This window comes from Cebus imitator, unplaced genomic scaffold (genome assembly GCF_001604975.1).
Source record: "Cebus imitator isolate Cc_AM_T3 unplaced genomic scaffold, Cebus_imitator-1.0 Scaffold26, whole genome shotgun sequence".
Taxonomy (NCBI): Eukaryota; Metazoa; Chordata; class Mammalia; order Primates; family Cebidae; genus Cebus; species Cebus imitator.
This window is the reverse complement of record NW_016107341.1, coordinates 9558886-9575999: the sequence shown is the minus strand read 5'-3', so window position 1 is coordinate 9575999 and position 17114 is coordinate 9558886. Positions and strand designations below refer to the sequence as shown.

Sequence of the window (17114 nt, the reverse complement as noted above, 5' to 3'; positions counted from 1 at the left end):
AGAGAGAATTAGTCTGGTATGCAGCAGTGGGTGAACAGTAAGCAAGATGGGAAGATAAATTTTGAAAGGCAAAGTTGCATATTTTGCAACTAAAGGTACACATTGCAATTGTGTAGTTGAAAGACCGTTTGGTTATTTTAGCTTCTTGGAATCATTATTGTTAGTGATATGCATGTTTTTCTTTTCATTAGTGTTTTGTTTTGTTTTTTTTTTTGAGACAGAGCTCTTGTCTCCCAGCCTGGAGTGCAGTGGCATGAGCTCCACTCACTGCATGAAAAGACTACTCAGCCCCTGAATAGCTGGGACTACAGGCTCATGCCACCAGGCTTGGCTAATTTTTGCATTTTTAGTAGAGTTGGAGTTTCACCATGTTGGCCAGGCTGGTCTTGAGCTCCTGACCTCAAGTGATCTGCCCACCTCTGCCTCCTAAAGTGCTAGGATTACAGGCATGAGCCACCATGCCTGGCCAATATGAACATTTTTATATATTAGTAAAGTTAGAGATAAAATAGTGATAAGGTAGTATTACTTTGAGATAGTATAGTGTGGAAATTATACTCGAGTTTATACTGCAGTTAATTTGTATTTGGGGTTTTAAGAATTATTTTGGTTTAGTTATCATGCAACTTGTAGGGTTAAATTAATACTATTAAGATGGTATAGTTTTTCTGACTGAGAACAGTTAAATTTTTCAAATATAAAGCCAGATTAATTTATTTACTTAACAATGGTTATTGAATGCCATCTATGTCCCAAACCTGCTACCTTTGAAAATTTAGGTGAATTCTCCAGTAATTGCCTCAGAAATTTTTCAGAGCAATTAGGTAAAAGGAGTATGATTTTATGGTTTAGGTAGTCTTAATATTTTGCTACAATATAACTCTTAAGTATAAAGTAATTACATTTTTATTTATGTAAGGTATAGTTTTAATATTTGTATATTCTTATGTGAATATTTACTAAAAGTTGTGTCTTAAGAAATTGATGTTGTTTTAAGTGTTACAACATTGAGGAATTTGGGGCAGGGATGTGTGGTCTAATAACAGAATGAGAGATCTTCAGCTTTGATATTTAATTTCTTTATATCCCATCTTATCCCAAAAGGAATTTCAGTTAGCTTAATTTCCATTTTAGTTCTGGGTTTTTTTGGTGCTAATTTATTGTTTTCTTAATTGTCCTGATTTAAAATCCAGCCAAAAAATTAAATTTGATACTTGTCTGTCTAAATGTATTTTTACTTCAAAGTCTGTTGAGTAAATATGAAGAGAATTAGCTATATTTTAGAAATGATGGTAACAAGACTTGCTCATGAGGAGAAGAGTGAGATAAAGGAACAAATCAAGGATGAGTGTTAGGTTTTTGGCTTGAGCTACTGTTGAATGGTGGTGCTGTGCATGTTTGTGATGCCCATTACACATCCAGTGGACAGACAAGTAGATGGCTCTTTGAATCTGGAGAGATTTAACAAATTTTAAACATTCTTGGGAGCTTAGATGAACAATGAACTGTTCTACCCTTTTAAGAACTTGAATCTTGACACACAAATGGATATCTTAAAGTCACATTGCATGTGATTTTTGGAGACTTTTGAGAATCCATTTATTGATTTAGGATTAGGGGAATACAAGTTTAATGTTTTAAGAAATAAAATAAAAACTGTTTAAAACAAAATGAATGTTAAACTTGAATTTTGTTTGCATCAAAAATTCTAAGTATTAAAAATGTTTCTCTGACTTGTCTGAGAGGCTTAATAAATCTTCAATGCAATTTTTAGTGAGAGTTTTGCCTTGCATTAGATATTAGTCTATAAAGTCCAATAAGATAGTCTAATCTCTGCCTTCAGTTTTATAGATTAAAGGATGAGACAGACAAATACTGAAATACTTATGAAATACTTTTCACAAGTGGCAATAGAACAATGTATTACAGACTCATTGCAGAGGGCAGCAGTAAAGGAGGGAAGGTTCAAGAAAGCCTTTACAAAGGAAATAACACTTCGGCCAGAGCCCTACTCACCAGTGAAAGGAAAAATTGTGCAACTTTGATGTTTAAGAAGTGGAGGGTTGCTGCTAGTAGTCGTGGGGGTAATTCTATATGACTGAAGCATCACACTCTAGTAAGATTATAAGAAGAGGCTAGAAAATTGGACAGGCAACATTCAACATATTTTATAATCAAAGATTTGGTAGTTTTTGTTAGAGATGATAGACATAGAGAAGAATTTTTAAATGGGACTAAAATGGTCAGACTTGCCATTGTAGAACAGTAATAAAGGAATACAGTTATTTTTGGAATTCATTTATTTGACTTTTTTTTTTTTTTTTTTGAGATGGAGTCTTGCTCTGTCGCCCAGGCTAGAGTGCAGTGGTGCAATCTTGGCTCACTGCAACCTCTGCCACCCAGGTTCAAGCAATTCTCCTGTCTCAGTCTTCCGAGTAGCTGGGATTACAGGCGCCCACCATCACGCCTGGCTAATTTTTGTTGTTTTAGTAGAGACGGGGCTTCACCATCTTGGCCAGGCCAAAAGTTTAGAGCAGTAATAAAGAAGTACAGTTATTTTTGGAATTCATATTTGAAGTCCTGACCTCGTGACCCATCAGCTGGGCTTCTCAAAGTGCTGGGATTACAGGCGTGAGCCACTGCACCCATTAGTATGACTTTTTAAAGATCTCTGGGATAGACTGGCATGGTGGCTTATGCCTGTAATCCTAGCTCTTTGGGAGGCTAAGGTGGGCAGATTGCTTCTGTCCAGGAGTTTGAGACCAGTCTGGACAACATGGCAAAACCCCATCTCTACAAAAAATACAAAAAGTTCGCCAGGGTGTGGTGTGTGCCTGTAGTCCCAGCTACTCTCTGAGGGATGCTAAGGTGGGAGAATTACCTGAGCCCAGGAAGTTTAAGGCTGCAGTGAGCTGTGATCACACCATTGCACTCCAGCCAGGGCAGCAGAGTTGAGACCCTGTTTCAGTAAAGATCTTCAGGAGTAGATTTAATTGCAAATATCTTTTTTAAAGGACTTATTTGCTTACCTTTTTTTTAAAAGTCACACATGATAAAGGATGTGGTGGGTACCTATAACTTAATATATATACCATTTAGCTATATTTTTGCCCATTTAAGACAGTAAATGATTAAAAATTCTGTCTTGCTTTAGGATTTTATTAATTGTATTACATAATAAATGAATTATTTTATTAGTGTTTAGTGCTGTTCTCATAGTATATGAATAAGGTTTCTTAGTATATTATGTCACATTTCTCAATAATATAGAATTTTTTTCTGTTTCTTTCCTTGTAACAGCTTCATCAGAGACAGTAGAATGGTGGTCAGGAAGTTAAAATGAAATTATATGTGTAGATATTTGTTTCATAGAGTTTAAATGAACTTTGGTGCTACTTCTATTCAAGAACTATTTGGACATTAATGTTGAGGTGGTGTTTAAAAAAAAAAAACTGCTCTAGGCCAAATAAGATCTTAATCTGGCGGTATTTTGTACTCACAGAGTTTATAGTTTAACGGTATATAAAATGTATCTTTATATATTTATCATAAGAGTAAGAAATGTTAAGTGTTCTGAGAGTACATATAAAGGTAAAAGAACTCAGAGGGGAAGATTACGTCTGGATGAAGGGCATCAGAAACTGTAGGAGCTAGGGCTTAAAATTAAAAGAGGTAAGATTTGAAGGTTGTGCAAGTGGGGAGACCACCAAGAAGCAAAGAAGCAGCATACACAAAGACAGAGAAAGATGATTATCACGGGAGTTTTTTTAAGTAGAATCTTAGAGAGCAATTTTAAAAAATGCAAATTATCAGGTTCTACCTCAGACCTACTGAATCAGAAACTGTAGGGGTGAGGCCTAGCAAATGTGGTCCTCCAGGTGATTCTGAAGCACACCCAAATTTGACAGGCGGATACATTGGCCTGGAATATGCAACTCTTTTTGATCTTTGATCTAGGAAACATTTTAAAGAAACAAATCTGAAGTAACAACATTTAAAGAGTTCTAGTAATTAGCTCAATAATAATAGTTAACATTTATTGAGCCATTTTATTTTTTTGAGTGGAGGTTATTATCTCCATTACTAGGCTTTTTGTTGAGTGGAGGTTATTATCTCCATTTTATAGATGAGCTAGCTGGGGGGTTAAATATGTTAATTGTCACAAAGCTAGAAAGTACCAGATCCAGAATTTTAATTTATGTAGCTTACTATAAAGCTGACATTTTTTTGGTATGAAATAAGCTCCAACTTGAAGATATCTTTTAAAAGTACAAATAAGTATTTGGACACTAAAGTTCTCAAGGTTCATTATATGAGAAATGTAAAGTTATTTTACATATAAGCTTTGTTTTGCACATTTCTCAATAACATCATTTGTCATGTAAAAGAAGAAAAGTTTGGAGTGGGCCGGGCGTGGTGGCTCACACTAGTATTCCCAGCACTTTGGGATGTTGAGACAGGAGGATTGCTGGAGCCCAGGAGTTCAAGACCGGCCTCTGCAATATATATGAGGAGACTCCCAACCCTACAAAAAAAAAATAATATATTAGCTGGGCGTGGTGACGTGAGCCTGTGGTTTCAGCTACTTTGGAGGCTGAGGCAGGAGGATCATTTGAACATGGGAGTTTGAAGCTGTGGTGAGCCATAATCATGGCACTGCGCTCCAGTTTGGACAACAGAGTGAGTCCCCATCTGTGAATGAATGAATGAATGAATGAATGAAAAAGAACAGCTTAGAGTGATTGTACCAGGTATTCCTGAGGTACATTCACATTTTATAATAAAACTCAGCCACTCTTTGTACTTAATATTTTTTTCTCATTGACAGTGACCTAAGATGTATTCCTTTCCCCTCTGTTTCTACTATTTAAGTTGATATCCTTCTGTATGTCAGATTCAAATATAATATTTTGAAATGCACTAATACTATAAATATCGAAAAATACATCTTTTCAGATACTTGATTTTGGAGCAGAGAAAATACAAAAGTTCTAATTAAATATGCAAGATATGTAACCATAAGGATCTTTGTTAATATGGAATAATGACATCATAAACAGTCTTTTCTACTTTCCTTTTTTATTTATGTACAGTCTTTTTGAACAGGCAGTATAGTCATACAACCCAAAAGGTATGAAAAGACAAATAGTAATGCCTCCTTCCCATCTGTTTCCAGATGGGTAGGTACCCGTTTTCCTTCCCCACAGACACATACTTTGTTAATAGTTTTTCTTCCAGAGATGATATGTGCATATGTACAAGCAAATGCAAATAGGTTTTTATTTCCCTTTAATACCAGTAGTAGTATATTACATATATTCATACTACCCTGTGTATATAATGTACACTATTGTTTCCTGCTTTTTACACATAATGTGTATTTTTCAGATGTTGTCATCTCACTGTATATAAAAAGCTTACTCATTTGTTTTTCAGCTCTCTCATATTTGGTGGTATGAATAAAACAAATTATGCCAGTCCTAGAGGTTTCTTTGTTTGTAGTTTTTTGCTATTATTATTAGCAATGCTGCAGTGGTTGGGTGGGTGGATCACCTAAGGCCAGGAGTTTGAGACCAGCCTGGCCAACATGGTGAAACCCTTTCTCTACCAAAAATATAAAAATAGCCAGGTACAGTGGCATGTGCCTATAGTCCCAGCTACTCAGGAGGCTGAGACACAAGAATTGCTTGAACCCAGGAGGCAGAGGTTGCAGTGAGCTGAGATAGAGCCACTGCACTCCAGCCTGGGTGACAGAGCAAGATCCTGTCTCAAAAAAAAAAAAAAAAAACCACATACACACACACAAAACAAAAACAGTGCTGTGGTATATAACTTTGTATATAAGTCATGTCATGTATGTCCCATTTTTATCTGGAAGACAAAGTTGTGGAAGTACTTTGGATTCTTGGATTGAGGAGTTATGTGCATTTGTAATTGCCCAATTACCCCCCTTAGGGATTGGTTGGAGTTGGGTTTAATGTTCCTTTCCACCAACATTGTATTGAAGTTCTGATCCCATTTACTTTATTTTTTTAGTTTTTGTAAAGACAGGGTCTTGCCTTGTTAACCATGTTGGTCTTGAACAACTCCAGGCTTCAGGCAGTCCTCCCACTCTGGCCTCCCAAAGTGGTTAGGATTACAAGTGTGAGCCACCATGCTCGGCCCCCACTTACTTTTGAATACAGTTTTTCCCCTCACATGTATATATTTGGAGAACTCTATTACCACAGAAAATGACAAGAAATAGCGTCATAAATGTGGGGAATTTTACTTTGACATTGTGCCAGTGCAGAATAAGATTCTAGTATAATCATCGTCATTAAGAAAAAAATGTATTCCTGTTGTAGGTCACTAGTATTGTGATGATAAAATTTTTAGTAGTTTTTCAAAGAAAAAAGCTTAACATTCTTAATGTAAGTGCCTTTTTGTAATTTTAAGTGCTTTATGTCTAAGAAGATTATAACAGTAAGGCAAGAATCTTATATTACAGCTCTATCTAGGATTTCTTGAAAAGTGGGAAAGAGGTAAGAGGGAAGATGTGCTTTAAAAGAGTTATCATGGAAGAAGAAAATTTCAAAAATATTTCTTAAAATATAGTCAGTTTTAGTTCCTTAAATATCAGCATCACAAATAGCAAAAATAATATAGTGAGAAAGTTAAATTTTACCAGACTTACTTTTCATTTTACTTCTATTTAATAATTTGTTGAATAGTAAAACTAGAATGCTTTCAATATGTCTTGAAAGAAAGTAGGTTCCTTTGAAATTAAATTTCAGCAATGTAGTTGTGTAGAATTTAAACAATTCACAATACTGACTTTCAGTGCTTCTGAAAGCAGGAAGTGTATTACTGGCACACAGAAATATTCTAGCCCAAAGAACATCTCCACTGCCATATGTGGTAAGAATTTGTCACTAACCCACAAACTACTTCTGTAATGCAGTGAATAAGCAGAATTGGTCTTTGTTGGACATTTCCAATTCAATATGAAAGAACTTTGTTTTGCAGTTTCTTATAAGTAATTATTAGCTTACGCCTTGGGAGAAAGCCTGGCATATCATGGGTGCGTGCTCATGGTTTATTGAGACAAGAAATAAAGAAACCTGTACATAATTCTTTTAGGCATGATTTTAAAACTTGGCTATTGTGACCCTTAGTTAAAACACTGAGATTACTCGAGTGTGTTAAAGACTGAGTTAAATATTCTGACTTAGCTATTGTATCTTACTTTTATTCTGTTTGTCCTTTTTGCTGCTCATGTGAAGTAAATATGAATCTTACGTTTGCATTTAGGCTATGAAAGAAATTATCCTTTGGGTTAATTATTAAGGGATGGGGAAATTAAGAGCTCAGAGACAGGAAAATGAGTTGTGAGGAATTGAGTTCAGCAAATTTTATTAAAAATTTTAAAATATCAACTGTTTCTCTAAACTTTAATTTTTATTTTTTGTATTTTAAGCGGTTAAGAAGATTGTCTACCAAATATAGAACAGAAAAGATATATCCCACAGCCACTGGAGAAAAAGAAGAAAATGTTAAAAAGAACAGATATAAGGACATACTGCCATGTAAGTTTGAAATGCCCTTGATAGAACACATAGAAATGCTAATTAGCCTTTTGTAACCTACCTAGCTTCATTCTTCCTGAGTTTGATTGTTAAGGAAGTACTAATTAGCCTATCTTTCAAAGTACACTAAAAGATAATAATTCGTAATTGTGCTTTTTGTTTTTTCTTCTGATTGTAATTTTTAATTTTTTTCCTTTAAGTATCATAGCTGCTCTAATACTAAATTACTTTTAAATAGTGTAAATCTGAGCGAAAATATCTTTTGTGAACTCTCTGTTCAAAGACATAATTTCATTAAAATAATAGACAAATAATATATTTTCTAAAATGCTAACAATATTCTTTTTTGTATATCCAGAAGAGCCTTAACTGATTAATGATGCATGAAAAAATGAACTATAGGATGACTCAAATATCTGCGTGTCTACTATTTTCAGCAGTCTGAATATGTATCTCTAAGCATATGTCTTAGATTGATAGCATTACATTCTAATAATAATATTATAATTAGTTTATTTATTTATGTATTTAAATAGAAGTGAGGGAGTCTCACTGTGTTGCCCAGGCTGGTCTCAAATTTCTAAGCTCATGTGATCCTCCCACCTCATCCTCCCAAAGTGTTGAGATTACAGGTATAAGCCACTGCACCTGGCCTGTATTCTTAAATAGCATATTTTTCTGGCAAAATAACTTTAACTCTGAAAGTATACTTAAAGTATGCCCTCACTTATCCAATAAAAGCTATACATCATACTTGCTATCTTTTAAACCTGCTGGTAGTCTTTCTTTCTTCGAGTATCTTGAAATACCTACATTCTATTACATTATTTCCTCAGTTCTCATACATTCTTAAAGCTTGTTCTCTCTAAAATGTCCTTAAAGTTCTGAGCAAATTTTTTTTTTTTTTTTTTTTTTTTTTTTTTTTTGGGTTTTTTTTTTTTTTTTTTTTTTTTTTTTGGAGACTGAGTCTTGCTCTGTCACCCAGGCCAGAGTACAGTGGCACGATCTTGGCTCATGGCAACCTCTGCCTCCCAGGTTCAAGCAATTCTTGTGCTTCAGCCTCCTGAATAGCTAGGTCTACAGGCACCTGGCACTACATCCGGCTAATGTTTTGTATTTTAGTAGAGACAGGGTTTCACCATGTTGCCCAGGGCCCAGTGACTTTTTAATTGCCAGATTCGGTGGTCTTTTTTTATTCTTTACTCTAACAGGAAGAATATTGATTATTCAAGAATATTAAACTATTTTGATGCCACTGATAAATCCCTATTTTTGAAATCTTCTTCCATGATAACTCTTTTAAAGCACCCCTTCTCTTATCTCTTTCCTTCTTTTCTCCACTAACTTCTGTGCCTCAATTTAATCCTTCATCTTTTTGTTGTTCTACATTATTATCAGCTGTGGGATGTATGGATAGCTTGTGTTGGCAGAATTAACAAGTGGCAACATAGCATAATGGTAAAGCATTCTGATTCTGGAAGTTGAAATCCTGACTTCACCACTTGATAGCTCTATGACCTTGGACTTATCCTCTCTGTGCCGTGGTTTTGTCATCCTTAAAGTGAAGATTATATTAATACTATTTAGGACTATTTGCGCAATAGGTTAATATTAATGTTTAAAAGTGTACCTAGCATACAGTAACCTCTCATTAAGCTTTTGCAAAGTACACTCCACGTTTCTCACCCATTGTCTTAGTCCATTCAGGCTGCTATTACAGAAATACCATGAACAGGGTGGCTTATTAATAACAGACATTTATTTCTTAACGTTCTGGAGACTGAGAAGTCCAAGATGAAGGCACTAGCAGATTTGCTGTCTGGTGAAGGTTCACTCTGGTTCATAGGTGGTGCCTTCTCACTGCACCTCACAAGGTAGAAGGGGCATACAAGCTCCCTCGGGCCTCTTCAGTAAAGGCCGGTAATCCTATTCACAAGACATGACCTAATCATCTCCTAAAGGCCCCGTTAATACTGTTGCATTGGAATTTAGGTTTTAACATACGAATTTGGGAGGGACACAAACATTGACACCATAGTACCAGTCTGCTTCAGAATAGGGGATGACATGGCTTTCTGGATACTTTGTATTAAACAAAATAATCTTAAGATGATTTTACATTGCTCTGGAATTATTAATGCACACACTCAAAGAATTAGCTTATCCAATTCCTTTTTCTGTCATCTAGGGAAATCTTAAACAGCCGTAGGTTTCTGTTTTCATATGTTGTTTCATTTCTTTTTTTGTGTTTGTTTTGTTTTGTTTTTATGAGACAGAGTCTCACTCTGTCCCCTAGGCTAGAGTGCAGTGGCGCGATGTTGGCTCACTACAACCTCCACCTCCCGGGTTCAAGCTGTTCTCCTGCCTCAGCTTCCCAAGTAGCTAGGATTACAGGCACCCACCACCACACCTGGCTAATTTTTGTATTTTTGGTAGAAATGGGATTTCCCCATGTTGGCCAGGCTAGTCTCAAACTCCTGACTTCAGGTCATCTGCCTACCTTGGCATTTACTCATTTTACATAAAGCTTTGAGCATGTACTATATGCTGGCACTGCAACAAAAAAACTGGCAAAAATCTCTGCCCTTGTGGAGCTTGTGTTAGTCAAGGTGATAGACACTACAAATTAACATATATGGTCTGCCATGTGGTAATTAGTGTTATTGAGAATATAGTTGGAATGAAGAATATTAAAATAGCCACCCAGGTCCTTCCTTGCTACTTCTAGTTCCCGGCGCTTTGCTGGGTTTTAATGGTGGCCAACATCATGGGTGCTGTGGCTTTCTCCATACAGTGTCACAGGAGCTAAGGGTGCTGCTTAAGGAACTGCAGAATATTCAGACAGGACACTCAGTCTGCTGTGGCAGTGGAATGTGACAGAAAAGCCAGCCAGGAGGGTGGGGAGCAATCCTCAAGGTCCTGGCTGACCCACCATTGAACAGGGCTTGGTGTGTCATTGCTTCTGGGCCTTTTTATTGGACAGAACTGGGATGGATATACACCTGTTTATTTGAAATTGTGCATTTGTTCCATATTCCAATTCCAGCCCACCCCTTCTTTGCCTAAGTTGCTCTACGGTCAAGTGAGCACAGGTGGCTACATTGATAGCCTTGTTGCTCACCGCTTCCGTCTTCCAGTAGTCCCATGGTGCTTCACACCTCTTCAGTACATGTATTTATTTGAACCCAGAGCCTTGGCTTTGAAATCATACAACCCCAGTTTCAAATGTGGTACTGCCACTTGAGTTTTGTGATTTGGGTATACCTATCTGTGCATAGCGATATAAAATTCTATGCTTAGAGGAAACATTGATTTCGTGATAGCTATTTCTTATTAATTATACTTTTGAATATGAGATGCTATCTATAATGCTCTGTTTTTATTTCTTTTTGATCAATTTGCAAACTTTTCATTCCCTGAGACCCAGCTTGTTCTATCTCTGAAGACTGCTGATATCCTCAAGATGTTCCTTACTCCCTTTCTTTGCTTTTATTTTACTATGGCTATATGGACAACATTATTGTGCTTATTACATGCAACAAATATTTATTGAATGAATCATATTAAAATTCACATTTAAAGTGCCAAAAAAATCAAAATATACATGATATGCTGTGTAAGTAGCATAATGTTGATTTTTAAATTCTCTTTAATATGCTATGAGTATATAAGTAGAAAGCAGTGACTACCAAATATGCCTGTGTTTTAGAATTTAATGGGAAGTTTTAAAAAGGGCATTTCTGAATTTTTAAAATTCCGTTTTGAATTTGCTAAATTGAACTTACTGCAAGATACAGTACTCCAGAAATCTTGGATTTTAATTTGCTTTTCCTAGCTGTTGAATGACTGGGGGTAGATGAAATAAGATTCGCAAAATGTTGGTGATTATTGAAGCTGGGTAATGGATATACAAAGATTCATTATACTGTTCTATTTTGGTGTATGCTTAAAATTTTCCATCTTAGAAATTTTTTTTTAAAAAGGAAATTACCAGCCTGCATGTAGCCAGCCTGGCACTAGTCTCCCAAACTATCTCCCAAACTATCATTTGGGAGCCACTATTCTCATTTGGATTTACAGTCACCAGAAACATTTACTGAGGACCCAGTGGTAAACCAGCTATTTATTCTGCCTTTGAGGTACTTTGAATAGAGGCTAATATGCCATATGAATAAGGGCAATTAGCTGAGACTCCTTATTACTGGCAAACATGGTAAGAGGAAGCTCACTGTAGTTATTCAACCATCATTATCCTAACTGAATATTCTATTCTCATTTTCCAGAAGCATAGTGGTTTTTTTTTTTTTTTTTGTATATGTATTTCCTATCACAAATGACATATAAAAGGGGGAATGGAACATGTAAGGTGGCATGACAAAGTATTGACAAACATTTGTAGATATTCTGTTTCTTAGAATATAGTGAGGAGATGAATAATTTTCACCAGAAGCCAGTATGTCTTCCTTATATGTGTCTTCCTACAAATTTCTAAAAAAAAAACTCTTTAAAAAATAAATTTGTTAATTAAATTAGCAGAACTGGGCCTTAGTGCTCTGTGTAAATTTTGAGCCTATGAAAAATAAATTAGTTATTATTATTTGTTCTTTAAAACTTTGCTAAGAAGTTTATTCATGTCTGTTAACATTTCAGTATTCCCTTTTGTATTTTAACTGCCTTTAATACTCATTCATGGATTAGAAGGGATTCTAATGTGATAACAATGCATTTTTACATATTATATGTTATGGTCCCTTCTAATCCAGAGACAAAAAATATTAAGCAATTCTACTTCTTTAGAATTTCATAATCTCAAAGCATCTAACCTAAAATATTTATTAACTACAAAAGGGTAAGGCAGTAACATTCCCTTCTGATAAACAAGGAATACTATATTAACCAAGTGGCCATGGTTAGCATCACAAGTACTAAGGCATATGCGTATCATGTATCCCCGGATGTGTTGTACTGAGAGGGACACAACATCATTTCTGTGATATTACCAAAAATCCCCAACTTCGTTCCAATCATTTTTTAAAAAATCAATTAGAGAAACTTTTAAAGATTGAAGGAGACGAAGGAAAAATAAAAATTATTATTATTTTGAGATGGAGTCTCACTGTGTCACCCAGGCTGGAGTATAGTGGTGCAATCTCAGAGCACTGCAACCTCCCACTTCCTTGGTTCAAGCAATTCTCCTGCCTCAGCCTTCCAAGTAGCTGGGATTACAGGCATGTGCCACAATGCCCTGCTAATTTTATTTGTATTTTTAGTAGAGATGGGGTTTCACCATGTTGGCCAGGCTGGTCTCAAACTCCTGACCTCATGTGATCCACCTGTCTCGGCCTCCCAAAGTGCTGGGATTACTGGTGTAAGCCACTACGTCCAGCCACTAAAAATTAAATTTGAGATCCTTGAAAGAGATAAAAGATTAGAAAACACTGGTTTTGCATAGTCTTGTTTAATTAATAGTTTTATAACTGTTAATTTTGTGGTATTGATCATTGTCTTATCGTTGTATAAGATGTTGCTATTAGAGGAAGCTCAGTGAGAGGTATATGGAAATTCTGTATACTATTTTTGCAGTTTTACTATAAATCTAAAATTAGTTCTAAACAAAAAGTTTTAAACATCAGTACAAACTGGAAAAAACTATTAGTATCTCTTGTGACAGAGGGCTGATTTTTTCTTTTTACATGGATTTTATAAAAAATCAGTAGGACAAAACAGACATGGAAAAATGGGAAAAGTATATAAACAAGTGGTTTATGGAAAAAAAAGTACACATAACAAATATATTAAAACGTACACTCTTTGCCTAATTCAAGAGATGGACATTAAAACAAGATACTTTTACTTTTTGGTTTGTCAGTGATGAAAAGTTAATACCCAGTCACCCTTATTAAATAACACTTGAATAAATTGTTACATACCTTTTAGAAGGCAAGTAGCAATTCCTCTGTTAGAAATTTATCCTACAACAACACTGGTAACAGCCATACATACACGTTAGTGTTCATTGTAGTAATGTTTTTAATAGGAAAAAAAAATGGCTCATCAGTAGAGTATCCAGTTAAATAAAGAATGAAACATTCACATGATGGAATTCTCTGTTAAACTAAAAAGAGTAAGATAGCCAAGTGCAAGCTGGGTGCAGTGGTTCACACCTGTAATTCCAACACTTTGGGAGCCTGAGGCAGGAAGAACTCTAAGTTTTAGGTTATAACGAGCTATGATTGCATCACTGTACTTCAGCCTGCGTGACAGAGTGAGACCTTGTCTCTGTATTTTAAAATAATAAGGTAAATCTTTTTGTGCTTTGGGAAGAGTTCCACCATATACGGTAAGCTGAAAACGATACAAAACAGCATGTGTAGGATGCTTGCATTTGTTTAATAGTTTTTCAAAGTATATAGCTGTATGTGTACACAAAGTATGTTTGGAAGGGGAAAAGAAACTTTAATATAGTATCTGGTTGGGAGAGAGCCCTGGAATTGAAGAGCAGGGGAGACTTACTTTTCATTTTATACCTTTCTTTAATGTCTAATTTAAAAAAATTATATATATATATATTCTTTTTAAAAAAATAAGTAAATCAGTAAAAACTGAAAAGGAAAATATTATTTATCAAATTTTTTGTAAAGATTTTTTACTCTGAGCTACATTACCTAATAATACATATTTTTAGCCAAGAGCAGTGTTGAGCACTTTTTATATAATCTCAATTCACTTAATTTGTTATAATTTAGTTTTTATGGTTTCTTGTGAAATATGAAAGTTAAATTTTCTAATAAGAATTTTAGCATATGGGCTTGTATATCACTGCAACCTGGTATGTTTAGTATTCATCAGCCACCTGGTATGTTTGTTGGAAGCTGCAGGGGCCGAAACCCTAGACTCTGCTCTAGTAAATCAGGGATGATGCCCTGGAATTTGAATTTTAAAAGAGTACCAGAGATTATTCTCATTGCAACTTTAATAGACTGCTTTACACCACTGGTGGTGGTGGTTTGTTTGTTTGTTTTGAGACAAGATCTTACTCTGTCGCCCAGGCTGGAGTGCAGTGGCTCAATCTTGGCTCACTGTAACCCCTACCTCCCAGGTTCAAGCAGTTCTGCTTCAGCCTCCCAAGTCACTAGGATTACAGGTGCCCGCCAGGTCGTGGTTGTTTTAAAATTTATTTTATTTCTCTTCAATGTAATGTTTGAAATTACCCTGCTGGTACCTAGAGTGCATTTTCATTCATTGTTTTTTAAAGTAAATGTTCTTAAGCTGTCTATTTAACCTTACTTAGACTTTGTTAGAAAATACCTGTGTGTCAACCATGCATATTTTATAAATTTTTTTTCTTGTAGTTGATCACAGCCGAGTTAAATTGACATTAAAGACTCCCTCACAAGATTCAGACTATATCAATGCAAATTTTATAAAGGTATGTACTTACTTTAAATGGTGTTTCTCTGCCGTAGTAATGTCTTTCTACATACTAGTTTTGTAAAAACTTTTTGAATTGCTCAAACATACCAACAGCAAGAGAAATAAACATAAAACCACTCTCCTGGCACATTGTTTTTATATGCTTTCCTTCTAGCCTCCTTATTCATATAGATAAATAGTTTGTGCTTAGTTGTGTGATAGCAGAGATAACATTTTCTTTTTTATTTCTTCTTTCCCATGGAAGTCTTACATATTACTAAATAATCTTCTCAGTCATCCCATTGGGTTTGTGTGCACAAATGAACATGATCATTCCCTGTTGTTGACCCATATAGGTTGTTTCCAATTTTTTAAAATAATAGTATTGCAGTAAACATGTTTGTTCTTTTGAATAATTTCTTGGGATAAATTACTAGGGGTGGAATTGCTGGATAATATTGATTTAAAATTCTGGAACATAGCCTTAAATATAAAACTTTTGGCAATTGTCACTGTTTCAGGTGGCAACCCAAAATCCAAGATTAAATTGTCTCTTTTATATAACCTTTGTTTGGATACCCTTTGATGGAAAGCAGTCAAGTTCTTTAGGTTATCAATAGCGATAGTTGCAAACTGCCACTTGATTCAGTTTAAATAAAAGGCTTTTTTTCCATCAGCTAATCTGTGTTTTTAAATCTTTCAGATGATATGATAGTATAATTTTCACTTATATATGGTGTTTATACATATTTGCATATGATGTTTTTGTTAATAAAAATGTTAACTGATAAAAGTTTATGTGAGGCTGGGCACAGTGGCTCATGCCTATAATACCAGCACTTTGGGAGACAGAGGCAGGTGGGTCGCCTGAGGTCAGGAGTTTGAGACCAGCCTGGCCAACATGGTGAAACTCCATCTGTACTAAAAATATAAAAATTAGGCTGGGCGCGGTGGCTCAAGCCTGTAATCCCAGCACTTTGGGAGACCGAGGCGGGTGGATCATGAGGTCAAGAGATCGAGACCATCCTGGTCAACATGGTGAAACCACGTCTCTACTAAAAATACAAAACATTAGCTGGGCATGGTGGTGCGTGCCTGTAATCCCAGCTACTGAGGAGGCTGAGGCAGGAGAATTGCCTGAACCCAGGAGGCGGAGATTGCGGTGAGCTGAGATCGCGCCATTGCACTCCAGCCTGGGTAACAAGAGTGAAACTCCGTCTCTAATTTATATATATATAAATTAGCCAGGTGTGGTGGCGCATGCCTGTAATCCCAGCTACTTGGGAGGCTGAGGCAGGAGAATCACCGGAACCTGGGAGGTGGAGGTTGCAGTGAGCCAGGATCACCCCACTGCACTCCAGCCTGGGCTACAGAGTGAGACTCTTGTCTCAAAAAAAAAAAAAGTTGATGTGGTAAAATTAGTATCTGTTCCAACATTCAGCAGTCTTGGTTTTAAATAAAAATTTCTTGTTTTAAGAAAGTTATAAACCAAAATTAATACATTAATTAAAAACTAATAAATTGATGGTTTGCTATTTCAGTTGTTGTCCATGTTCATATTCTTTTATAAGGGTGTTTGTTAAAAGTTACAGTTTTTAATTATGCTTAATGACACTGATAAATTGTATGAGTCAGTTATGTGTCAGTTTAGTATTTTAGTCAATGACCCTGTTTGGTATATTCTCATGTTCATTATTAAAAACTTGTGTAATGGATGTTTGATAAACTTTTAAGCTGAATAGATAATGGAAGATAGCTATGGAAGAAACTAAGAAAGAACTGTTTACTAGTTTTGATATTGTTTTAGAATCAGAGCATGCTTTGTATTTCTCCTACACTTAGCCTTGTTGAGTAGGTATTAGGGCTTTTGTTTTTAATGCCTAGATAATTAATAATTTTAATTAGCATAAGGCAGTTCTTAATTACCTTTTCTGTGCACCATATCCAGTGAACACACAGAAGTAATAACAGTCATCAAAAGTGAATTGAATATATTTTGCCATGCTTTATTTAATGTACTATAAAAGATACATTGTTTGGAAATGGTTTAAGTTAAAACAACAATATTACTAATAAAATTTGAAATCTTATGTTTTAGATAATGAAATATTTCTGATAAAATAAATATGAAAT

At 35.3% G+C, this 17114-nt stretch overlaps 1 protein-coding gene across 6 annotated transcripts in view; it reads left to right on the top strand.

Annotated features, from left to right (window-relative positions):
- Positions 1-17114, top strand: part of PTPN12 (protein tyrosine phosphatase non-receptor type 12) — a 106453-nt gene that overhangs the window by 32587 nt on the left and 56752 nt on the right. For all 6 annotated transcript variants that reach the window (XR_001823362.2, XM_017523144.2, XM_017523141.2 and 3 more), the window contains 2 exons: positions 7460-7568; positions 14921-14997. Coding sequence is in view for 5 of the 6 variants with exons in the window: in XM_017523144.2 (XP_017378633.1) it covers positions 7460-7568; positions 14921-14997 (186 nt within the window). In the remaining variant the exon portion in view is untranslated. The remainder of the gene's footprint in view (positions 1-7459; positions 7569-14920; positions 14998-17114) is intronic.